A 26511-nucleotide genomic window follows, 5' to 3' on the forward strand; every position below is an offset into this window, starting at 1 on the left:
TCTGCTTCTGGGTTACTTGCTTCTGCTCTGTTATTTATTAGGTTATGGTTTATGTTGTCATTAGCAATTAGGTTATGACTTTATGTCTTAGTTTGTGAGCGTATGCGACAGAAATCAAAATTCGAATTACTCTGATTAATTATGCTATGGTAGTTATATTATCAAAGTAATTTAACATTATTCCGTTGGCCTAACTTACTAAAGCCTAATTCGTGACAAGACAACGTTTCGTCAACCTACAGTACACTAAATGGTTCTAACATGTCAATCTTCGGTTTGTTTTATACTTAAAATCATGGTATTATTTGCTTTAACTTCGTAGGATTAATAGGCCTGAACAGTAATTAGTTATATTCTCACCAGCAAAGATGTCATTAAGACAACTGAACCTTAAGAAAGTACAATTTCTGATTGCTAAAAATGAAGTTACATTATTCAGAAAATGTGCAACAAACAGCAAATTTAGTTATTCTACTGATGCAGTTGTAGTCGGTACTCACTCCACAGACTCAAATTATCCACCAATTTTGGACCCATCTCCTAGTGAAGTTTACAAGAGAGAAAGAGATGCCAAACTTGATAAAATGAAGAGACTCGGAACTGTCGAAGAAAAGCTGATTGGAATAAACATGCCACGCTATTATGGTTGGAGTTCAATTGTGCTACAGGAAGGGAATTATCCTTTTAACTTCATGCCATTTGTTCAACATATTACAAGAACAGACTTCCAAACAACCGAAATGTTTCCTTTCCCCCAAAGTCATGACGAGAGCCATGTAAAAAATGTCATTAAAATTATTCGTCCTCAGCTACAAGATGCTTTATTAATGGAATTGTCAAAAATAAGGTAATTTAAGTGTTGCCTATAGTATAACTTAACTTATGCTTCATAAAGTTACCAATTTAAATCTAATTAGGCTATTTGAAATGGGGACGCCATGATGTGTATTTTTAAACCCAAAAATGAGTAAAATATGAGTGTGGAATGATGTTAGATGATCTTTGTAGCTTTGTTACTGACTAAGGTCAGCTGATTCAATAGTCACTGACCATTTATTCATATTGATCGGGAACAGCTGGGTCCGGTTTCAAACCTTCAAAAAGCTACTGACTTTTCTCAGGATTGAATCAGCGACCTTTTGATTTCTGGACGAGCACATAGGTAGATCTTTCTAAGCAGGCACACTTGTAACTTAACTTAGATTCGTTGAACAAATTACCTACTACAGTTGGCTTATTTATCAAATAACTAAGTTATACTGGAGGCTTTATTTATTTAAGTTAATAAGTTAATCGAATCTAGGCATATGATAGGCCTATATATAACAGAGAAGTAAGGTAAGTTAGGTAGGTTACCCAAGGCAACACTAAATTTAAACAGGCTGTAATGCTCCTCAGGCATGATGTCATCATAGGCGACGGCAATGTCGTAATGTTATTGGTTGTATTTTTGTTTTCCAAGAAAAGATTAAAACAAGCAGCTGATCTCAAACGGCAAACATTATGTCATTGCCTACGATGACGTCATTTCAAAAGAAGATTACGGCCTGTTTATTTAGTGTTGCCTTGGTGTAACAACCTGTTATGGGACAACTGTGCGCTTTCAACTCCCTGGTATGTTGTGCCAGTAATATACTTGTAGTAATAGCGAGGAAGAGCCTGAACGGCAAGCACTGTGCGGAAATTCCTATCGCTCAGGGCGCGGCGTCTTCTTCCACCGTGACTGTTGTAGTTTACGAGAGCGAGGGGGGTGGTACCCTTAGGCTTTACCCTTAACACCGACCAGCACTAAGCTGGTGCTAGACACCATTTAAGGGTAGCATGTTTTCTTTGTAGGTAGGTACCGTCCTTCTCTGTGGTTATATTCTAAAATCCCAACTCTAGTGAACATTCATTTCCAGGATTCTCCCTCATCTGATATAGGCCTAGCTTAGCCTACTTAGGATTATAGTGTTCTGTATTAATTTATTATTAAATTCAACCTAAGGAAATCTTTGGATATTTGTATCGAACATAACAATAGAAACAGTCAAAAAAGAAGACAACAACTAGAAGCCAAAGATTTTGATTTTTAAAGCCTCACTTGTTATTAGGACAGCTACACACTTAATTTTTAAGCTCTTATTATGTTTAAGCTTTATTTATGTTTATTATGTCCAAGCTTTATTTTTGAGCTTGTTATGAATGCAGTAAAATGTATAGAATGAAATCTAGTATATATAGATCATACAAGATTGTAAACTTATCCTCTATTTTGTGGATTTTTAAGACATCTATTTGAGTACGATGGGTCTAAAGAGAAGATGGGAGACAGTGAGCTAAGCAATGAAATCACCAAAGGAGTTGTTGAACAGATTAATCGTGTTCTTACTGCCAACCTCGCAAGTGGAGCACCTCACCTCTACCACACCGAGGTACAGTAGGGCTACAGTCTATTTTAAATATAAGTTACAGTAGAACTCCAGATCAATTGGGAACAGAGCCCATTTGTAAATCTGAATGATTGGATTAAAAATTAAAAAAAGTGGGCATTAGGAAGATGGCTCATCACTCACAGATCAATATGCCAAACTACGTTTTTTATCCTTAATCTTAAAGTGATCTAGATTATTGGCAATCCAAATGATTGTAGTTTGCATAATTGGCGTTCTTACTGTATGTTTGGTTTGTCATTACATTTCATTTTAATCACATTTTATGTTTTTATGGGCACATAGATCTGTGATAAGATTGAACCATAACATATTAGGCCTATTTTAAAAACATGTAAAGCTCAATATTTATTTTCTGTTTTGAGTTAATCACTACGGTATGTCACTGTTTACCTAATCAGTTTGTTGTGAACATTCCTGTGTAACTTACAGCATTGAGGTAACAGTTAAGTAAATTACTCTGCCTCTCTCGTATCACTTTTCTACTGTAATTGAAATGTTTGTTACTTTTCTCCATGCATAGGCCTATGTGCAAAATATAGGCTACCGTTATTTCTATACATTATTCTTATAATACATATTCTTACATGAATTCTTAAATTGTTTCAGGTCGACTTTGAACCGCGAATCGAAGCATTTTGGAGGGTAGGAGGGTTCTATCCTGACAATGAAACCTACAAGAAGCGTGTTAAAGATAAGGAAGATTATGAAAAAGAGTTGGAAAAGAATCGACATGCCAAGAGAAAAAATGAAGAAGATCCCGATGATCTGGTAGGGCATTTTATACAATATATCGGAACTCCGGTGCTGCAATTGAGGCATCCGCAGCCCTTGAGGTTGTTGGAATGGCAATCATCTGAGACAGCGATCAGTGAGTTTGACCTACAGCATGTACCTTCCCTACGATATGACCCTGGCTTTTATGGACTGGAGAAAATCAGGAGACACGGAACCAACATTCCAGGTAGATTCATCTAGCTTAGTGTTGGAAACAATAGCCTTAGAGCGAATATGGAAATGTTGCCGGATATTAGGGATGGACGTGATTGAATTTTTAGTTTGAAACGGGATTTCGCTTCATACTTAACGGGAAATGCACGTGTGCCGTTTTAACCTGATTTTGTAACATTGTTAAATACCTACTGATTGATGACAGATGACTAGTTAAATACAAAAATAATAATAATAGGCAAGAATATTTAAAATCTTTATCAAACAACATTAATAAAACATCAGTAAGTTATAAAAATATATTAATTAGGCATACCTAGCTGTTCTGGATTACATTAAGAAATAATCGACTACTTTATTCCCGTACGTAGGACGGGCCAACAGCTAGTACCTTATTAAAAATGACTCTTACGCATAGGTTAATATTTGTTAGGATAGTTCAACTTTGAAAAATACCATATTTATCAACTAGTTAATTACTGTACCAAGTAACAATTTTTCAGTCTTGTGTTATTTTTAGAATGATTTTGGAGTAACTAGTTTTGGCTATGTTTACAGTAGTAAAACATGTCTCACACTGCTTACACTTAACAAAATTTCTCATAATTTGCAATGTTAAAACACTAAATTTTAACACAATTAAAGCAATATTTATTTACATGTAAAGAATTAATTAAATAAGAACGCCTTCGCAAAGGAAACGCAACAACACGCTCCTGATTGCGGGTATTGTATTGACTTTCTGCAGGCATTTTTAATCGGGTTTAAATATATAATATTATCTAGAAAAAATGTTGATAAAAAATAAAATCTCTTCTCTTAGAGCAAGATTTTAAATTTCCTGAAAATTTCTCGAAATTTCTAGACTCGCCCATCCCTACTGGACATTGTTCACAGGTGCTACGGCTGGTCTCCTTACTGCTGTTCAACTGAACTCACATTTGGGATCCCAGCAACAAGTATTTTTCATTAATATATTACTAATAAAGTTAAGCAACGAAATATTCTGGTTTCGTTTCTCCAAACATTTTTGTTAGTTTGATAACAAATTAACACAAATCGGTCAACTTTTACATATTTTATTGCTGTACAAAAAAGTGTAAATGTTGATGGATCAGTGTGGAGATTGGTTTGAAATGAACATAAACATGTAGAGAAACCACCAAATCACACTGTTTTATTTGTAGGCTTAACAGGCATACGATTATTTGTCACTATTGGGCACACTAATTCCCTTAGGTGTGACTGAGTCAAATTGAGCAGTAGAGGAAGAAGCATACCCTGCCGCACCACACCATGAACAATATTCAGCTCAGGATACAGGCCCAACCCTTAGGCCCACGGCTATAAATGTACCATTTTCTAATGTTAAAGTGCTTTTAGGTCTTAAATGAAAATGCTGTGTCATAAAAAATCAATAATGTTATCATTAATTTTGGTCTTAGTTCTTCTTAGTAGCCTACCACTATAAAACAAAATTGTTTCAAAATACTGTAGTTTAAAAAACCTACTATAACCTGATCTAAACTGTAGGGCGCAACTGGACTGCAGGACTTATTCCCTGAAGGCCTAGTACATAGTCCAACCAATGGCTATTTTATATGTGATAGTCTCATGACCCACTGGCTCAAAATCCAGTAGTCTGTAAAATTATAACCATTTCTGGGAATTGGATATCTCGTCCACCAAAAAGTCATACACTACACTGTACAACAATTAATTCAAATTCAATCTTTTGAAAACCCACTTGGAGCTGACCCCCCTAACTAGATAATCAACAAAAAATTTTTTTAGGCCTACTTTGTTAGGTGAGGAAAATTGAATCTAGGTTTCCAAACTCATTGGATATTTTCCTCCATCAAAAAGCCTTACAATTACTGTATAGCCTAACTATGCAAATTAAATGTTATTAATTACTTTAGTTGAAACCAGGTCAAGTTGTTGGTTTTTAATTACAATGTAATAATCAAATGTGTTTTCTGAGTGCCAAATTGATACGTTAAAATAAAGTAGGAATCCCCTTCCTAAATCTCTAAACAACTCAACTTGTTTCTGTACTGGTACCTGAAACATAAGGCACTGATAATAATGTATGGATTTATGTTAGGTTTTTGGCCCGGGGACCCTTGTGAGTTTGGATTGTTGTCGTTCCACAATCGGGGCCATCTGCTCGGCCGACCGCCCAGCTTTGGGGAGGAAGACGTAGATCACACAGTCCACGCCCAGGCTATGTTGGCTGGGTATGCTTGGATGCTTGCGCAGGCTGCTTATCAAGGTAGGTGGGAGAGAGACAAATAGATACATCTTGGTCAGATGGTTTATTATCTTTTTAGATTGTTAAATACAGTACCTACCAAACAATTCACAAAACACAATTTCATACAGTATTTGAAAACTTTCTTCATCTGACTTAGGTATCTTGATATTCAGCCACATAACATGAAAAACCAAGTGTTTTTGTGTGTTTTGTTGTAGATAATAGCCTACTATTGTTTATTGCTGTTAACTGCAATAGTCTGAAATGGTTCAAACCGATAGGCTAATACAATCTGAATCTAATTTGACTAGGCCCTACAACTAGGGCTTACAGTAAGAATATTCATCCTTTTACAGTGTCTGGACCAAATTCTATTAGAACATGAAGCAAGGTCGCACCAGGTATATCTAGTGCGGCTTTGCATGAAGGCAACTAGGCATATAGGGTTTTTGTTTGTCCTAATTCTCAAATTTGCATCCCTACAAGATAAGCTGTATAGGTAACTGTATAGCCCTAGAACTTACATGGCAAAAAATATTTTATGTTGTATTTTAGGTGTAGGCTAGCCTATATATTTTTTTACTTTTTGGCCTAGATTTTGTAACTCAGAATGATTTGTGTGTGTGTTTTTTTTAAATATTTTAGAATGCTGAGTTTATTAATAGAGTAATATACTTTTCTGATATGAAACATAGCTTTTATTTTTTATTGCTGTAGCTAACCTAATAATTTAAATCAGGCTGATCAACACAAAAACACCTTGATTAACCAATTTAGTAATTCCACTATTGAGCTGCAAAGTAAATTTGTCCTAACAACGCTTGAAAAACACTACTATAATCATAAATATTGATGTATTGGGTTTTCATTTTCATATTGCTTGTTTGGACAAAAGCTAGGGTCGTTTCTGCTAAATTGAGTGACTGTTGCAATTTGAATGATTCCAAAGTAGTCTATTAAAGTTGCCACTACAACTAGCACATGGAAGATTTGGTGGCTTTGAAATAAGATGTCACATTTCCCTGGGAAGATCCTTTCAGGAACTCTAGTGGCATAAAAAACCGCTCCAAGTATGTAGAGGAAAGCAGAAAGGAGCAACGGTGCTGCAAAACTAATTAAAGTCTCCACTCCGTTCAGCACTATGAAATGTAAACCAGGAATCACTCCACTGAGGCCTAAGGCAACAAACACTGTCGCTCGGATTGTACGGTACACTGGGGTGATGAATCTCGGAGAGAGGGAGAGAACAACAGTAACGGTGCCGAGTGCGAGGGCAGCAGCAATATAGAGAAGCCTGAGTCGACTGTCACACAGAAAGGCGTAGTAAACCCAAGGGACGAAGGAACCGATGATGAGTAAAGTTATTCCGCAGTAATCCAGATGATTGAACATGGACGAGACTGATTGTGAGTGACACATCAGAGTGTGATAGGACGATGAGAAACCAAGGCAGAGAATGGCACCGATAAAGAAAGGTGACAGTACTAACTTGTCTTCTAGTGGAAGAGAACTCAGTGACACGTGGAGGAATAAACTAAGGAAAAGTACACATCCAAACACATGAGTCCAAATATTTCCCGATTCTGTGTGAATTCGAAAAATTGAGAGGAAACACGCCCAGAATGATGGCAACGAAGGTCTGTAGCCTTTGAGAATAAAATAGTTGTCTTGCCGCCACTTGGGTAAACTCCAGTAGTCGCAAGTCTTCCAAGTGTAGTGCTTGGTCCTCAGGCTGTCACTGGCTTTGTCTTCAGATTGTTTGGCATCAGTGTCAACATCCACTGTATTAACCATTCTTTTTCGTAAAGTGTCACTTTTTTGTGTTGATTTTTCCTCTTGATAAGAGCTTGAAGAGTTTATAGACTTTGTTTTGTCTAGTTCGAAATGTTCCTCTTCCATGAGACATTGAATGGTTGACACAGTCCTATTTAGCTTAGTTTCAAGCTCATCCAATGCATTTCGGAGTGTCCACAATTTGCCTGCAACATTTTCTAAGTTATTTTCAAATATACTTTTATCTTTTATGTCCATTTTGAATTAAGATAGGAATAAAAACAATAATTTTATATCATTGATAACTTTGCTTGGTAACTTTGTACTAGTAGAACTAAGTTAGTATTGTCGTCTATTACTCATCTTGAATAAAATGATAAAATTCACCATCACTAAAATAGCTGTCAGGATTTATTGGCAAGATTATCATTCAGAACTGGTAGTTTTCAGAAGGAGTTTAGCCTACTATATAAATATTTTCCCAACTCATTAAACTGACAGTCAAAAAACATAAACCAGAATAAAGTTTTCATAATGCAAAATAAATAATATTGATCACCTGTATAAATGACATATGTTTTATTATTGTTTGCAGACTTTAGTTGTTGTATTAATAGTCAAAGCTTTAACATTGATTTTAAACACTGACTATATTCTTGTGCTCAAATTGTTACTCTGTGATTTTTTAAATAGAAAATACATTTACCAACATTTTGATTGACCATTTATAGAATTAAATATTTAATATACAATTTGTCTTTTGAATTCCTTTAATGGCCCTGGACAGTTATGTTAATGTTCCAAATGTTATACTTCCAATGGAGTTAAAATTCAAACTCCACTTTTAAAACGGATTATTTGAAAAAAATGTAAATTCTATTTTGATTAAACTTGGCAAATTTATTTATTTTATACTAAGATATTAATATTTTACAAAAAAAATCACTTTACTACTCTCCCTGTAGCAGCAAACCTAGGAACTTGTTAAACCTAATGTTATTTATAGATTTAATTGAAAATCCAATCAGGTAAATGGAAATTAGCTTAGTCTGCAGGTTTGCTGCGGCGAGGATATTAACTAAATAAAAAATGGTTTAACTTATAATATGAACTGAGCTGCCAAAATTAGTAAGGCTGCTTCTAATAGTGTTAGAATGAACTTCCGATTTCATATTTGGAGGAAGCTCATTAAAACGTTTCTTTCCAGGTTCATTCTAACGTTTCATTCTTTTTTTGTATGAGGGTGATTTTTATACTAATTTGAGATATTGTTTTGGGTACAGAAAATTATTTTTGAATCTTGTATTATTTATAGTTTAAATGTTGGCTGTGTAAAAAGACATATTTATACTGAACAGTTAGAAGAGTTTTTAAAATAATTAAGCTGGGGACTGTCATTAATTTTAAAATTTTCAATATAGGCTTGCATGAAAATCAGCATGACTTAAATGTAATGATGATTCTTGGAATCTTTTTTCTTTTTGTACCTTCAAGATTCTATGTCTGATGCAAACCATCAAAAAATGCATAGTATCACATAAACTAAAGATTGATATAGTTTTGATGAAAAAAAAAAACAGTTAGTTTATGACCAAGTTTACAGAGTAGTATTCAACTATTCATGGGTGATTACGAAATATGACGATAGAAATGTAAAAAAGCTTATAGGTATATACAAATCACTGATAATAGTGATAATTCAAGTAAATACTGTAAGTTGTTGTAAATTCATGTTGAAAGTAACAGTGAAATCATAAACTTTATAATAAAAAGTGTGGTAATAAATAAGTCAATGATGCTAAATTTTGAGTACAGAAAGTTTTTTAAATTGGTGTAGTACTTACCTTGGTCTAATCTCTTGTGAGATGTGTGTGTTATCAAACAAAGTGAGAGTGAGGTGTGCAAGAGACTGAGTCAGTATCACAACAAGGAATGGCCTTGAGATCAGCCAGTGAAAAACTCACTTAATTGTTGTCTATCATTGTTTATTTTTTATCCTTGACCTTGTATATTCAAGTAGGCTTACTCTTCTCTTTTTAATTTAAATCATGCAAACTAATTTTCTCCTGCTCACAAGTCATTGTTATTAAATAACAAACCACAACATTTTTATGGTTTGCTAATTATCCTGAACTTAGTTTTTACTCCCATGTGTGAAAGTAAAGCCAACGGCTATCTACTTTTGTGATTTGTAAAAAATTGAATTAAATATTATTATTTACCCTAGATGGAAAAAAGGTGCAATATTAATTACAATAATTGTAATTGTTAAATTTGTATCTGCTCTTATCCTTTAAAAGCAATTTAAAGGCCAAACAACTGTATAAACCAAGGTGATTAAATAAAAAGTGTACTGACCTATTCTACAAAAGGTTGAAGCCCCCAGTCAGTGTCTGAAGCTAGGTTAAGTTATTGTAGGCACTTTATTTAAGCGCTCTGTACAAAACTAGAGTTTCTGGGTGAATGTCAAGTCTAATTTGGCAGTGATCCAGACTTCTTTGACAGATACAGAACTGTTAAACACACTGAGAATTTCTTAGTTTCTGTACTGTACAACTGATATTTTTATGAAGTGTAATCAATCAACACCAGCAGTTGTAAATATATTTTGCAATAAAACTTAACTTACTATTTTGGGATACAAAAAATAGTCATTATGTAGTCAGACAAAATTTTTTTATCATAACCAGGATATTGTTCAGTGTAGGCAAGTCATACAATATAACCAACTAAAACATCTTTTAGCGAATTTCCCATATAGGGAATAAGCTATTACCGTAGTACTCATGGTAAGACCTGGACCCGGGACCGATTTAATTTTTCATTTTGAGGTCCCTAGAGGCCAAAAACCCGTCCTTCGTACGGGGTTGGCATATAAGTATAAAATGCTTATTGCAGTTATAATCAAGCTTTGCGTTTGCAATGGGGGGAGGACACAGTTTGATAAAATTTGGTTCATAAATTTACGGTATGATATAGTATAACACGTCTACCATTGCCATAATGTTCTACCATTGCACCTAAACAATAGAAAAAAATAAATTATCAAACATTCGCACAATATCACAAATTATTCATTAAATGAAAAACTCAAACCTAACTGTAAAGAATCCTACTTTGACAGTTCTCATTGTGTTGTGTTGTGACAGCTTTTTGTTGCTGCTTAGTTCAAAATGGTTCATATTAGCTGTTGTCATATATGCACAAACAAAATAAAAATAGTGCTGCACCCTGTTAAAAACCTTATAACTTTTTAATGCTATCTATATAATTAATACGCTACATGAAACTTTGTCGGTTGAACTCCTCCGCCATTTCTTAAACGATTTTATCCATTGACATCTCATTGAAATGAGCGTGTCGTGTAGATTTGCAAACTGGCCTTACATTTTTGAAAAAGTCCCTTGGGCTCTGCCCCAGTGGCTTTGAAAGTTCCCATGTTATCCTTATGGAGAACATAATTGTTTACATTTTGATCAGATGTATAATTTAATTGCTGTTATTTATTTTACCTAACCCGCCATGTTAAACTTCCCTATCCCAAGCGTGATGTATATAACTTCGTTACTTCTCGAGTGATGTAAAGTTAAAAAAAACTCACTCGGTGATGTAATGAAACCCATTTAAATAACATTGAGTGCTTAACCCTTTGAGTGCCAACGTCCGGGGAACCGGACGTTTTTAAAACGAGCCAAAAGTGCCAACGTCCGGCCGACCGGACGTTTTTAGAACGAGCCAAAAGTGCCAACGTCCGGTTGACCGGACGTTTCGTAATGATCGAACAGCTGTCATAACAACCGAATAAATACTCGGATTCTTTTAACCCATATATTAACATTGAGTCGAAAGTTGCTAGATGCGATACATCGATTTTCGTTGGTCGAAATATCGAAAATTCGATTTTTACGAAATTTTAACCTAAAAATCGCCAGATCGCGCTCGGCATTTTTAGCGCGACCTTCGGGAAAAATCATCGGCATTTTTTGAGCGTTACTTTTATTTCTCGCCTGGCACTCTAAGGGTTAACTTAAAAAATATACCTCTATGGAGCCAACGACGTTCAACGCTAGAAATCAGCTGTGCGCTGGAATTTTATTGTTATGTTTTGAAGAATTTTCCTACCCTAGCTTTTGTTTGTAAATGAACGTTACCGTTACTGTTAGAAGATGAGTGAAATGGATAATGAAAAATATTGTTCGTAACCTCCTGTATATTGTCGGGTCAGGTAAAATCTTGTACGTTACGCGTTACGCAAGAGCGTGTTTACATCACTTCGGTAAATTATGCAACTCGCTTCCGCTTGTTGCACAACATTCACCTGCGTGATGTAAAAACGCTCTTACTACACTTGTAAGGTAAATAGCTATTTCAATTCAATGAAACGCATTGAGTACATTTATTTACTATTCGAGTTTGAGTTAACATAACCCCAAGACGAATCGTGTTAGTATGGTTGTATCTAAAATTGGTGTATTTATCGTTGTTTTGTGTTGCTATGACGGATCGTGTTAGCATGATTCTAATTTAAATTTGTGCATTCATTGTTGTTTTGTGTACCTATAATTTGTTTATTTGTTGTTTTTTCCTTTTAAATGCCTCCAACGCGACGAAAACGAAACATAGAAAAATGAAACATAGACAGGAGGCGTAATCGTGATAACGACCGCAGCAGAACAGTGGCGCGTAATAGGCTTAACTCATCACAGTCAGCACCTGACCCTGGACAATCTCAACTATTAGGTTACAAATGCGCCATAACACTACCCCAAAACGACATTTCGTTCTCAATTGGCCCTCTATCAATGACCTGTGTTGCCTGTGTCATGTAATTACTACTTTATTATATATTTTATTTAACATGACAAAAGATATTGTCAAAATAACTAATTTATTATTAGTAAGCAAGAAAGAATATTTAATTTAATTTCTTATAATACCAAGTTGGTATAGTCAGGATAATTTCATTTTTTAAGTTGTCAGTCATGTAAATGCAAGCAGTCCAAAATTCATTCAGTACAGTTCAATCTCTCTCTCACTTTAACTGTGCTACTACAACCATGTTGATGCCAGTAAGCATCAGATCAATTCATAGTGAAAATTAATATCAAGTGCAGTGCAAGATACATATAAAATAGCATAACAAGATATATTTAACTAAATTGCCAGTATGCAATATAAAGAGGACCACAAAAAGGGGCCCCTGGACAATAAATTTTTAAATGGAAAATACATGAAGAGGATTAGGCCTAGTGAAAACCAATGCAACATCAAGGTAACAAACATCAGTTAATATTTATACAGTCCACTTATAAACTCTTTCTTTTTGTATATGGTTATTACAGCCAAAACATAACATTTTTGGTACTTTCGAAACCGGATTTTCAGTGTTCAGTCCATGGAATAGTAATGTAAAACATGTGCTTTTCTCCTTTCAATCTCAAACATGAAAGTTTTCATGTCGATTTTCATGTCAAGTTTTGCAAGTGACTTGTGTTCAAGATTTAAGTTGTGATTTAAAACTGAGTTCCAGTGTGAATAAATAGTGACTAACTTTTAATTATATTCATTTCATTTCACTAGCCTACATTAATAGACATTTATTTGAGCCATTGTGTCTCAACTTTATTCAAATTGATGAGTCAACTCATTAAACGACTGCTTGCATATTTTTTAGACATTGACTACAAACTAGCCTATTTTATATACCTCTTTTGAGAAAATACAAGTAATACCTATTCAAAGCCTTAGTAACAACAAACATAAGTTATATAGCTGTTGGAATATAAACTCAAGTTGCCTAGCCTAACTACAACTGAGAAAAAAGAGAACGGAAGTATTGTATAATCTGAGTTAATCAATTTGATTGAATCTATACCCTATAGCCTATTAAGTTGAGAGGTTTTTATATTTTATTTTGTGATTTATATTCAGCTGAATTGATTATCTTGTAAACCAATTTTATAGTTAGGCTAAGTAGGCCTACACAGTTATGCTGACAGGTTCACAGTTGTAGATGTTCTCTTCTTCATAGGCCTAGCCTATTCACAACTCAATTGATTCTTTTGAAGAGTTTTATTTATGTTTTACTGGCTCCATAGTTAGTTACTGTAAGCCTATTATGTTTTACTAATTGTTAGGCTAACTTAAGGTTTTTTGCTGAATTTTAGACTACATTAAGTCTGTGAAATAGGCTTATTGAATTAATAAGTAGGTAGGCCTAAACTTGTGCACTTCATGAACTAACTTACTCATCATGCCTCCATTGCGGTATACTACATTTCGCAAGCAAGCGGAACTCACTAAGGCTCGTCTATCTCAGCTCGACACTCAAGTCACTGCGCTTCATACAATAGGCCCTGATAATCTTTCAGATGTTCAGATTGAAAAAATTAAGGTTATTAAAACAACTGCTAATAAGAAAAATACTGAATTTGAGGCAATGCTCAACAAACTATTCAATTCGGATCCACTATCTGAAGACATTGATGATGATGAGGTCATTAAACTTCAAGAAAATATCAATGATTTGTATTTGAAAATTCTTAGCGTTTGCGCTGCACTCACTCCGGTTATTGAGCCTAAACTCGATCAGTCTCATTCGAGTAGCATAGGTCCAACCTCACATGACTCTGGAGGTTGTGGTGTTCGGTTACCGAGACTTGCTCTCGGAACCTTTTCAGGTCAACCCGAAAAATGGATTGCTTTCCATAACATTTTTGAAAACTCAGTGCACAAAAATAGTAGCATTACAGAGGTTGAAAAGTTCACTTATCTTTTGTCCTGTCTTAGCGGAGAGCCTTTAAACTTAGTCAAAAGTCTACCTATCACGACTGCCAACTACCATATTGCTTGGCAGCAACTCATGCAACGTTATAACAATTCTAGATTACTCATCACAATTCATGTTAACAACATCTTGGATATGCCGCCAATGCATGGCTGTTCTGTTAAACAACTTAGATCGTTTGCTTCAACATTTCAAGAAAATGTTAATGCGCTTCGTGCTCTGAATCATGACATATGTACGGAAAGCTTGTTTTTGACTCTGCATCTTTTGCGTAAATTCGACCATGATTTTAGAAAAAGGTTCGAGCATAGCCGAAATGAACCGCAACAGGTTCCTTCAATCAAGGAATTTCTGGATTTCATCGAAAAGGAATGTACTCAGCTGGAAGCAGCAAACTTGACCCAAACTTCAGTCAAAAGTGTTTCTGCATATCCCAAGCCTAATTCTAGGCTAAAACCGCCCACTTCCTATCAGGCAACTTCTTCACAGGCTAAAACTGTTCTATTCTCTGCAAACGTTCAGACTTGTAATCATTGCCGTAAAAATGGCCACTTGATATTTAAATGTGATGACTTCCTAGGCCTTACCCCTGAAAAACGATTGACTGCTGCTAGAAATAGCTCATTATGCAATAACTGTTTAAGTAAAGACCATAGCATAAGAAACTGTGCTTCAACACGTAATTGTAGAATTTGCAAGCGACGTCACAACACTTTGTTACATTTGAGCTCACAAAACAATAATTCAAAACAGGACTGCGATAAGCAGGTTTCTGCAGGCAAAACACATAATCCTTCTCTGGAAAATTCTGATAAGGAGCCACAGGCAGCTTTGGTCGGCTTGTCCCACACCATTGGTAATGTTGTGCTGTTAGGTACTGCACTAGTTCATCTGAGCACTGGTAGTAAAACAATAGTAGCAAGAGCTGTATTGGATAGTGCTGCTCAGCAAACATTTATTACGGAAAATTGTGCTCGTAACCTAGGCCTAGCTTGCAAACTTACTGAAAATCGAAACATCGTTGGTATCTCGTCCACCATTGTTCCTTCTAAAGGCTTGGTACGTGTAAATATAAGCTCTATTAGTGGCCGAGTGCTTGCTAAGCACCATCCTGTGGTTATTCTGGATAATATAACTAGTAACTTGCCCAGATGCCGTGTTTCCAGGGAAGTTAAGGAAATTATGCACAGTCTAGCCCTTGCCGACCCAACGTTTGACGTTCCTTCTCCTGTTGATATGTTACTTGGCGCAGATTTGTTTTCTTACACCCTTAGTGGTAAACCAATACATTTAGGCCCAAATATGCCTACTGCTCTTTGCACCATCTTCGGTTACGTTTTGCTAGGACATGCTCCTGTTCAGTTTGACAGTGAAAGCAATAGTGCCAATACTACAGTGAATCTGTTAACCATATCTGATTTTGACTTGCACAGTGCTGTGCAAAGATTTTGGACAGCGGAAGTAGTACCAGATGCTTCGAAGCTATCCCTATCTGATAATAAGTGTAATGAACATTTTTTGGATACACATTCTCGTCTTCCCTGTGGGAAATACCAAGTTCGTCTGCCATTGAAACAGAACCCTTCAGTTCTAGGCGACTCTACCAAGTCGGCCTACAGTATTTTTAAATCCCTGGAATGTCGTCTTGCTCGCAATACCGAACTCAAGAAGAGCTACACCGAATTTATGGAAGATTACGAAACTTCTGGACATATGGTTCCTTGTTCATTGTTACCTCCAGACACAGTTCATCACTTCCTGCCTCATCATGAAGTGTTCAAGGAAGGAAAAATACGAGTAGTATTCAATGCCTCTTCTGTCACTTCGTCAGGAATTTCTCTCAACAGCATCCTGCATGCGGGACCAAAACTTCACAATGACATCCCTAGCATTATCCTTGGGTTTCGTCGACATCGTATTGTCTTCACATGTGACATTCGACAAATGTTTCGTAACATATGGCTGCATCCTGAAGATAGGAATCTACAGTTAATCTATTGGAGAGACGATCCTACTAAACCAATGCAAGTATTCAAATTGTGTACCGTAACTTATGGCATGGCATCGTCACCTTTCTTAGCCAACCGAGTTGTACAACAACTCATTGAAGATGAAAGTACAAATCACCCATTAGCAGCTGATGCCCTTCGAGGACAAATCTACGTAGATGATGCACTACTTGGATCTGAAACGTTGGAAGAAGGACTACGCCTTCAGCAAGATGTCATTAGTTTAATGGAGAAAGGTGGATTTTCGCTCCGTAAATGGGCTTCAAACAACACTCACATCCTCAACGCCATTCCGTCAGAACACCGAGGGACACCTTCAGAATTCTGCTCCCAAGATCAGCCGCTGTGTAGTGTTCTAGGCCTAAAGTGGCTTCCTGACATTGATGCATTCGCTTATGTAGTTAACTCAACTACAACGCCTTTCACTAAACGTTCAGTGTTATCCACTATTGCTAGATTATATGATCCTCTAGGCTTTCTTACTCCAATCATTTGTTGGGCCAAAGCCTTTATGCAACTCATTTGGACAAAAGGAATCCAGTGGGATGATCCTCTCCCGTCAGAGTTAAAACTGAAATGGTATCAGTTCACCCAAGAACTAACCTTAGTAGATCAGATATATATTCCTCGATATCTGAGTACTCAATCATGCAGTCAACTACAGGTACACGGATTCTGTGATGCCAGTGAAACTGGTTATTGCGCCTCTGTATATTTAAGAGTTACTAACTCTAGTGACAGTGTTAACGTCCATTTGCTAATGGCTAAGTCTCGAGTTGCACCATTAAAAAGTGTATCTCTACCTAGACTAGAGTTATGTGGTGCTCACATGCTTTCGAAGCTATTAGATTTTGTATGCTCTCAATTATTGAAGCATTTTGAAATCAAACAAGTTTATGCTTGGTGCGATGCTACAATTGTGCTGTCATGGATTAAAACCCCAGCTTATAGGCTCAAAACTTATGTAGCAAATAGGGTTTCCCAAATTCAGGAAACTACTACTCCGATCATTTGGGCACACATTGCCTCACAACAAAACCCTGCCGACTGCGGTTCCAGAGGTCTTATGACGTCTCAGCTCATCAATCACCCTCTTTGGTGGACAGGTCCCTCTTGGCTGAACACTCCTCCACCTCAATGGCCTCAGTCTTCATTTTCAGTTTTACCTACAGACTCGCTACCGGAAATAAAACCTCCTGCGATAGACGCTTTGGTCACTACCAGCACACCAACATGTGAAATTTTGACGAGATACTCATCTTGGACGAAGCTAATTCATATTGTTGCACTTATACTAAGATTTTTTCATCGCTGTAAGGATAAAATGAGTTCGAAGATTTGCTCAAATCAACAGTCAAAGTCACAAAACTTAGGTGATACATCAACCAATATACCTACTACTCTAAAGGAACTTCAAGTAGCTACTACTCGTGTAATTCTGCTAACACAGCAAGAATCATTTGCTTCTGATATTATTAACCTGCAAAACAAGAAACCTCCTTCTAATCATTTGCAGAAACTTGCCCCATTTTTGGATGAAGCTGGACATATACGCCTTGGTGGTCGACTGAAAAATGCTGCAATAAACTTCAACGCAAAACATCCTATCTTGTTGCCTAAAAGCCATTTTGTGACTAGACTTATAATAGATTACTATCATATATTATATTTACATTGTGGTGCACAACAATTACAGTCACTTATAAGTCAAACATATTGGATTCTGTCAGCTCGAAGTGCTATTAAAGCCAGAGTATTTCGTTGTATAAGTTGTTACAGGACCAAACCTAAGCTAACCCCGCCATTCATGGGTGACTTACCAAGTAGTCGAGTTGCTCCCACAAGACCCTTCTCTTCTTCAGCTGTCGATTACGCTGGACCTATTGCCGTAAAGCTACATAACCTCAGAAGACTTCAGAATATTAAAGTGTACATCTGTCTTTTTATCTGTATGTCTACAAAGGCTGTCCACTTGGAAATGGTCACAGATTTGACCTCCGATGCCTTTATTGCTGCTTTGAAAAGGTTCATCTCTCGCCGTGGTATGGTCTCCAACATATATTCTGACAATGGCAAGAACTTTGTTGGTGCTTCTCGTCAACTACAAGAAAGTTTTCAGCAGATAGCGTTGCAATCTCCTACACAACGATTTTTGGAAGATCAGCACATCACTTTTCACTTCATACCTCCTCATGCTCCCCATTTTGGCGGCATCTGGGAACGAGCAGTTCAAAGTGTGAAGAATCATCTGCGACGTGTCATTGGCGACACTTTATTGACCTATGAAGAGTTTAACACACTGCTTTGTCAAGTGGAAGCTATTCTCAACAGCAGACCTCTCACTCCACTGTCTTCGGAACCTGGAGAGTTAGAAGCCCTCACCCCTGGTCACTTTCTTAGTGGTGGACCTCTCGTCTGTTTACCTGAAGCTGATATCTCCGAAATACCTTCCAACCGTTTGAAGAGATGGCAGCAGGTCAAGTCATTTACACAACGCATATGGAAACGCTGGCATAAGGAATACCTGTTTACATTACAGCAGCGCTCAAAGTGGGTCAAGTTTCAGAAGAATTTGGAAGTCAATGATCTTGTTCTAATTCACGAAGACAACTTACCCCCTCTACAATGGAGACTCGGACGCATCATCAAGGTCTTCCCTGGAAATGACAACATTGTTCGAGTTGCCGAAGTGGTTACAAAATCAGGACGCTTCACTCGCCCTGTTACAAAGCTCTCTCCACTTCCCATGGATTAAGCAATCATTAGTATCATTAGGCTAGTTTAAGTTTTCCCACACAGTGTCATTGCATTTTGTTTTTATTTTTTGAAGTCATTGATTTGAATTTTACAGATGAGTATGATTTATTTTGTTACCAAGTTTGTTGAACCTAGGGGTTCAAGGGGGCCGAGATGTCATGTAATTACTACTTTATTATATATTTTATTTAACATGACAAAAGATATTGTCAAAATAACTAATTTATTATTAGTAAGCAAGAAAGAATATTTAATTTAATTTCTTATAATACCAAGTTGGTATAGTCAGGATAATTTCATTTTTTAAGTTGTCAGTCCTGTAAATGCAAGCAGTCCAAAATTCATTCAGTACAGTTCAATCTCTCTCTCACTTTAACTGTGCTACTACAACCATGTTGATGCCAGTAAGCATCAGATCAATTCATAGTGAAAATTAATATCAAGTGCAGTGCAAGATACATATAAAATAGCATAACAAGATATATTTAACTAAATTGCCAGTATGCAATATAAAGAGGACCACAAAAAGGGGCCCCTGGACAATAAATTTTTAAATGGAAAATACATGAAGAGGATTAGGCCTAGTGAAAACCAATGCAACATCAAGGTAACAAACATCAGTTAATATTTATACAGTCCACTTATAAACTCTTTCTTTTTGTATATGGTTATTACAGCCAAAACATAACAGCCTGTACAGCAAGGCATTTAGAGAAGGAGAAAACCGGCCGGGATGCTTTAGGTTTATCAATAACGAAGATAAACATGGTCTGAGTTACACACCGGTAATCTTTGAGTTGACTCTTTTAAACTTATTTTAAATATAACTGTTATTTGTTTTGAAATAACTCCTAGAATACTTTGCAATTGCTCGAATTCGAGTAACATGTACACTAGTTGCATATTATAGAACCAACTTGTAAAGTTGAAACAGCTGACTAAATTCTTTAATTCCTTTTAAATATGAATACTCATAAGGTTAACATGGGGAAATACAGACCCACTGGGGCGGAGCCCGATAGGATTTTTGAGATAAGAATATGCCTAAATGTTAATAGGGAATGAGAGCTATCATCATGCCAAATTTCAGCCCAATCCGTCCAGTAGTTTACGTGTGATTGAGCAACACACAAACATACACACAAACTCACAAAATTTCAGATTTATAATATTAGTGAGATATATGTGTCCATTAGCGCGATAACTCAATCAAAAATGATCCGATTTTGATGAAATTTGGTACAAACATGTAAACCTACATTTATTCTAACGAGTTCGCGATCCAGCATAATCGGACCATGGGAACGGGGGGGTTTATGGGGTAAAAATGGGGGTTTTCAATTTTCGACCCTAAAAGCAAAACATTTTGCAATTTCTTTTTAAACCGTTTTGTAGAGCTTAAAAAAAGAAATAATTTAGTATATTGAAGCGCTGTTGTATGCCTAACAATCATGGAGAAAATTAAAAAATACCGTAATTTAAAATTCCCATGTTATTCTTATGGAGAAAATTAAAACTGTTGTCGTTTACTTGTTTATGGATATATGTTGGTCAAATTTGGCAAATTGATTTATTTCATCCTATACTATTGACGTATGAAAAAAAACACTTTTCACCTTCCCCGTAGCAGCAAACCTAAGCACTATCTAATGTTATTTAAATTGGGAATAAATATGTCTTATTAATGGAAATATTTTAGTAAAAATGTATGAGACAAGTTGAAATTCGCTTTGTCTGCAGGTTTGCTGTGGCGGGGGTATTTAAAGTTTTTAATGTCCCAATGTCCTCATGCAGCCTTTGTAAAAGTTTGTTGACAAATTTTTTTTTTAGAATTCTAGAAATTTTCTATAATTCACCTGTGACACGCTATGTTTTTTTATGTTCCTGGAGGTATTTTATATTTATTTACAACAGTTTTGATTTACCAAGTAAGATTTTTATTATTTTATTACATTTTATTTGTATTTCCAGGTTTCTCCACGTTTCATGACATTACCTACCCACTAACCACAACTACAGTGGTCACAGATGGACGTGTGTTTTCATTCTACGCCAGTCAACTCAACACACTTCTTCTACATGATGAGTTCATCGACATAAACCCCAAAGTGAACGTATGCTGTTCTCTGCCTACCTGTGAACTCTACGAGAGAATAGACGGAAATGAGTTTGTTGGTATGTAGTTTATTGTCTACCCATTATAAAGTTTTTGAGGATTTAATTATTTCTAACTACGTTTCTTGTCTGTTTTATATTGTACAACTTTCATCCTTGTTTTTACCATAGCCTATAGTTTATACTCTTAGATGAAAAAATATGTTAATATATGTTTTCAGTCCGTTCACGGATAACCCATTTTGTACACCTGTGATTGATTATCCTTATTTATGAATTGTTTTTTTGAAAATTAAGTGTAATATTATGTAACTTTAAAAGTGATTTAACATCCGATTTTCCCTTCCCACTCTGAAAATATACCGATGTTAAAGTCTGAGTGTAGTAAAATTTATTCGTTTAAAATTCACAGATAAAGATCATTCAGAAAACACTATGTTTGAACAATTGTTTGTTTTACTTAAATACCAATTCTGATTAAATCTGACTGCGTCATTTTCTTACTTGAATACTTGTCTTCTACATCGTTGACCGACAAGTCGGATAGGTTGTGTCATGTTTTATTTCTATTTACATACTTACTAAACACTATAAAAACTATCTACATATACTTTTCGTGGCGGACGTGTCACGTTACAAAAAGGGGTTTGTTGTCCAACTCTTGCAAGGCGTACAATGGCCTATTCAGCAGTCCATCGCGAATAGCACTCTTAAAGTCAGGCAGGTCCATGTCACGCACTCGCTTGGGCAAGGTGTTGAAAACCCTAATTGCGCGGGTAACTCCTCATCGTCTGTGCAAGTCGGCACCGAGGCATGTCGAGGTCTAGGGCTCTGCGAGTATTGTGGGTGTGGACCTCCTCCCTCCTGCCAAAGAGTCCCACCTTGTCCTTGAGAAGTACAAGGATGTCGAGGATATACTGGCTGAATACAGTGAGCACCCTATGTCGGATGAACCCTTCTTACACCACCCTGTGTAGAAAGGTTTGCACAGTTATGAAAAGACACAACTGTTAATATGCCCTACTATTATCTTGCTATGCTAGTTGTTAGCAACATTCTCTGTTGTAAGTATTACAGTACACTCACTCTTAAACTGTCATCTCGGGATGAGTCCTATGTTAATTACGTAAATGTGGGTAAAACATACTGTAATCAAGATATTATAACATTCATTGGCAAAGTTCAGTTTTATACTGAAATACCTATACCAATTAACTGCGCCATAGAAAGACAATCTGTCTTTTCATTACTACAGCCCTGCACATTTTACCGCTCAAAAACACAAAAATTGGACTATAGTGATGCTGATACTATTACAATATTTATAAATACACTCACATAGGCCTACATACAGTATTATTGTAGTAAAATTATTTACACGTTTATCTTAATAATGCTGAAGATTTAGTGTAAAATAACAGGTGGGTTTTTCCCCTGCTTTTCATTTTCCTTATGGTTGATAAATACTAAAATACTAGACCTGAACTGACATGTCTGCGATAATGATGGTTACGGCAACGACTTGTTGCCGCGATAATAGTGGGAACAGAAGTATCTTCCTAAAACTGTTTGGTTAAACCAACTACAGTAGAGCCCTGGGAAAACGAAATAAAGGGGGGAGAGCCGTTTCAGATAACCGATTTTTCAGTTAACCCGTCATAAGCTAAAAATAGCCTATGTATTACCCGGGTGAGTTGGAAAATTAATTTAAAACAATTTCTATACAATACATTATTTTATTTCAGCTACAGAAACGTTACAATTGGTTAGAAAATACTTCAAACTAAATAACTGAAGTTACTAAAGCATTAGTATTAAACTTATACAGGGTGTTTTTAAAAGAATGCCGGGATTTTAAATGGTAATTGCTTGGATACTATTCAAGGTAACTAAACGTTTTATACGTCAAATTGAAGTTAAAATAACTAGCCTAAGTTTTGTTTCCCGTGTAGCAAGGGAGGAAACTTTGACCTTGGCATATGTAAAAATGGTCCAGGGTGATAGGCCGCTATATTGTGACTCATACGCCTGACGCCAGTCACCAGGACGACGTTTACAGCGCAACAGAAGTCACATATTGTAATCTGTAGTTCGCAGAGATTATATCCATTGCTAAATTAAACTAAATTTAAATCCACTTGATGATAAAGAAACTTGAAGCTGGTTTAATGATTTCCGTGGCGCCCACCGAAGTGTTTTGAAAAGATGTTCATCTGCCCGGCTAAAAACAAGCGATGACATAGTCGAAGAAATCAGGCAATTCTGCAACAGAAGCCCGAAAAGATCGATTATCCGACGAAGTCTTCAGTTAAACAAACCTTAATTGGTCACATTATGGTGTTATTTATAAAAGATAGAGTCTTTGTGCCGAAAGAGATTCAGTTAAGACATCAGATAAACCCGCTGATCGCCCTAAGCGTACAGACTTTGCCAGTTTTACGCTCTTATAAGATTGATGAAAATCTAAATTTTATTAAATCATTCCGAATTGTATGAAAGGATGAGAAAAAAACTTTATTCTTTTCCCTTCAATTTGAAGTTTAAATAGTTTAATTATCTTGAATAGTTCCCGAGCAACGACCGTTTAAAATCCCGGCATTCTTTTAAAATCATCCTGTATTTTAGCCCTGTATTATTTTATGGAACCGTTTCGGTTAACCCAGGTTTTGGTTAACCCGAATTCGGTTAACTGAGGTTCTACCGTAGTTTTAAAATTAAGGTAGGAGAAACTGACGACTGTTTTTGTTAAGAGAATGTCTACAATAGAAAGCTACGTTTTAATCTCAACAGAGTCCAGAACTTTATGATGGGTTACATTTCTATGTATAATCAATGGTTATATGGACTTCACTTGTTTTATTTTTCTTGCAGGGTGGAATGACCAAGCACTGGAGTATCTGGTGCAAGCTTACCTGAACATACCTGAGGCCCGCGAGGGAGTCGACATGAAGCCTTACGTAGACAAGGACGTTCCACTAGTGAAGGACATAAATCACGAGGAGCGGAGGGAATGGCTTCATGGACGTTTCCGCCATTTGTACTCCAACAGGCCTCGACACCGTCTGGCACCCGAGATGTACGATTGGGAAGAAATATACAAGGTATGCATATAGGCTGAATATTAGGGATGGATGGGATTGTACTTTCAGTAATGATTTTTGGAATGGGAGTTTTCTTCCCGAGCAACAAGAGGAACCACAGTTTGTTTAAAACATCTTACCTTTAAGGCATGTTTGATATAGTTACCAGTATAAAATAAGCATTAGCTTTAGACTTCTTTCACACCAGCGCGGTGCGGCACCGTCCCGCACCGTCGATGCGGGGCGACCCGCAAGGCCCTTTCACACTAGCTGCCCGGATCCGGGCGTTTCCAGGCTGAAACTTTGTGATTTTTGGATGCATTTCATTCAAATAAATAAAAGTAATGTGGTTATGTTGTATCCGAAAATCAAATATAGTGTCCCTTTACTAAATAACCTAATTGGATCGATGCCGTGTGTGTAAAAATGTCAATTCATTGTGTTTTTAAAAGTTATGGTAACAGCCGTGGGATAAATCTCGCACTTCAAACATGGTCTCAAATATTTAATGACTCACTTTCTACTCTTGTTATGAAATATACTATAACATCTGGGACCATTTTTTTTCAGTGCACTACAGGAGATAAAGTAATTCTGTAGTTGATAAGGATTTTTATGCACATATTTGTAGGTGGTTTTAGCTTAAACAACACTTCATTTCCTTCCATATATTTAGAAGAACATGTAAGTGCTCGTTAAACCAAATGTTTTTATATTAAATAAATCAGGCATGTTTAATACAATCTTTTGTAAAAATTTAAACATGCAAATGAAAGATGGTTTCCTGCAGTGGGGTCTCGTCCTACACGCTGACCTTCAAACTAAACCAAAAATATAAAGCTTGACCAAACTAATAAGCTCTATATAAATTTCAACCTCAATACTAAGAACAACAAACTTGCCTATTAACAAGAGTACAACAAAATCAACCACTGATAGGCATAGACAGTCAAAACTACTGATTTATGTGCGGGCGAAACCAGCCCGTCCCGCGCAAGTGTGAAAGCGTACATAAGAACCCATGATCTAAAAACTATTCATGCGGTTTCGACCCGCATTGGAAGTTTAGGTTCGTGCGGGTGATTTTTCAACCCGGACGGAGGTTTAGGTCTGTCCGGGTCAACCCGCACTGGTGTAAAAGCTCCCATATGATTCAATAGTCTAAACAGCTTCGTCCGGTGCGGGACGGTCCCGCACCGCGCTGGTGTGAAAGAAGGCTTAGTAATAATAGGTTTTGTAATGTTTACTTATCACATCCAATGTCATTATGACTATAATCCATGATCACGGCGCTATAGTTGTAATTTCGTGTGGTAGCACAGATATTAACATTGTCAAAACACCATAGCAACAGAATCGTGAACATCTCCGGTGAGACATTATCATCTTTTCTCCCGCAATTTACCGATTGAATTGTAAAGTGTAAATTGCAGTCAGTTGGAAAAAATCCCATACTGAGTAAATCCCAAATTAAATTGAATCCTCCTCAAATATTGGAAATATATTGTTCGCAAAATTTTAGGACATGTCCATTGTCCATCCCTACTGAATACTCTCTCTCTTAAAATGGGGTTGTACTTTGTTAAATGGTTTTTGAATAGTTGGATCATCTGGATGGTTGAATTTTTTGTTTTATACATCCTTCATTCACTTTCACCTTACAATACATACTTGGTACGTTGGTGTTGTAATAACCTTATCTAATGGTTGATGTATAGAATGTCTCTTCAACAGTGTGAACAAATACTTAGATGCATAATTGTTATATTCAATAACACATTTTTCAGGTGAAGTTTGACGCAAGGCCCTTTGATGCCAAAAGGAGATTTTTTGAAATCGACGTTGATCCTTTCAAGAGGCGTTTGGATGACCACAGCAAACCTTATATCCCAAGAAAATTCAGGGATCCAGAAAATTACAAGAAGAAGTTTTACGATACTTTCTACCCTGATTGTTAATTTTGTACATTTATAGTTATTGAAAAAATATAATAGTTCTTAAGTAATTGTTAGTGACTTTTATTTTTGCAATAGTAAGGTATAATACATTAGACTCTCGCTCATCTGGACTAATGGGGCGGACGTCTGGTCCGGATTACAAAAAATCCGGACTACCGAGAGTCGAACAAATAAAGTACTGTATATAGCCGTTTTTTCAATTTTGTTCCAGGTCCACAGTATTGATAGCCGTGCAAATGCAGTTCCACCGGTAATAATTTTTACCGCCGTTTTATCTGAGTTTTTGATCATGCGAGGTAGTCTCGGTCCCGTTTAGCTCGGATACAGTACTGTGCAGCTAAAAAAAAAATCACTATTGCCGATCCGGACTAGCGGTAATCCTGACAAGGCCG

The 26511-nt window shown here is 36.4% G+C and overlaps 2 protein-coding genes across 2 annotated transcripts; one reads left to right on the forward strand and one right to left on the reverse strand.

Moving 5' to 3' along the window:
* LOC129002494 (uncharacterized) lies at positions 1 to 26166 on the forward strand. Its single transcript, XM_054430338.1, has 7 exons — positions 1 to 847; positions 2270 to 2414; positions 3042 to 3396; positions 5491 to 5658; positions 20938 to 21141; positions 23953 to 24182; positions 25949 to 26166. Exons 1-7 carry the CDS (start codon positions 369 to 371, stop codon positions 26117 to 26119), a joined length of 1752 nt encoding a protein of 583 aa, XP_054286313.1. The 5' UTR covers positions 1 to 368; the 3' UTR covers positions 26120 to 26166.
* LOC129002495 (adiponectin receptor protein-like) lies at positions 5689 to 9871 on the reverse strand. The gene is made up of 2 exons (XM_054430339.1): positions 9772 to 9871; positions 5689 to 7619 (listed from the first exon to the last, which is right to left on the reverse strand). Exon 2 carries the CDS (start codon positions 7537 to 7539, stop codon positions 6481 to 6483), a length of 1059 nt encoding a protein of 352 aa, XP_054286314.1. The 5' UTR covers positions 7540 to 7619; positions 9772 to 9871; the 3' UTR covers positions 5689 to 6480.
* Positions 26167 to 26511: the final 345 nt, after the last annotated feature.

The sequence above is a fragment of the Macrosteles quadrilineatus genome, unplaced genomic scaffold (assembly GCF_028750875.1).
Source record: "Macrosteles quadrilineatus isolate MER2022 unplaced genomic scaffold, UCM_ALF_1.0 Scaffold_9__3_contigs__length_116548681, whole genome shotgun sequence".
In the NCBI taxonomy this organism is placed as follows: domain Eukaryota; kingdom Metazoa; phylum Arthropoda; class Insecta; order Hemiptera; family Cicadellidae; genus Macrosteles; species Macrosteles quadrilineatus.

Excerpts from the sequence above, each read along its gene's own strand:
- LOC129002494 (XM_054430338.1), top strand. The coding sequence starts at position 369 with ATGTCATTAAGACAACTGAACCTTAAGAAAGTACAATTTCTGATTGCT. Across the intron at positions 2,415-3,041 it reads CTCACCTCTACCACACCGAG|GTCGACTTTGAACCGCGAAT; the intron begins GTACAGTAGGGC and ends AAATTGTTTCAG. Across the intron at positions 3,397-5,490 it reads ACACGGAACCAACATTCCAG|GTTTTTGGCCCGGGGACCCT; the intron begins GTAGATTCATCT and ends GATTTATGTTAG.
- LOC129002495 (XM_054430339.1), bottom strand. The coding sequence starts at position 7,539 with ATGGAAGAGGAACATTTCGAACTAGACAAAACAAAGTCTATAAACTCT.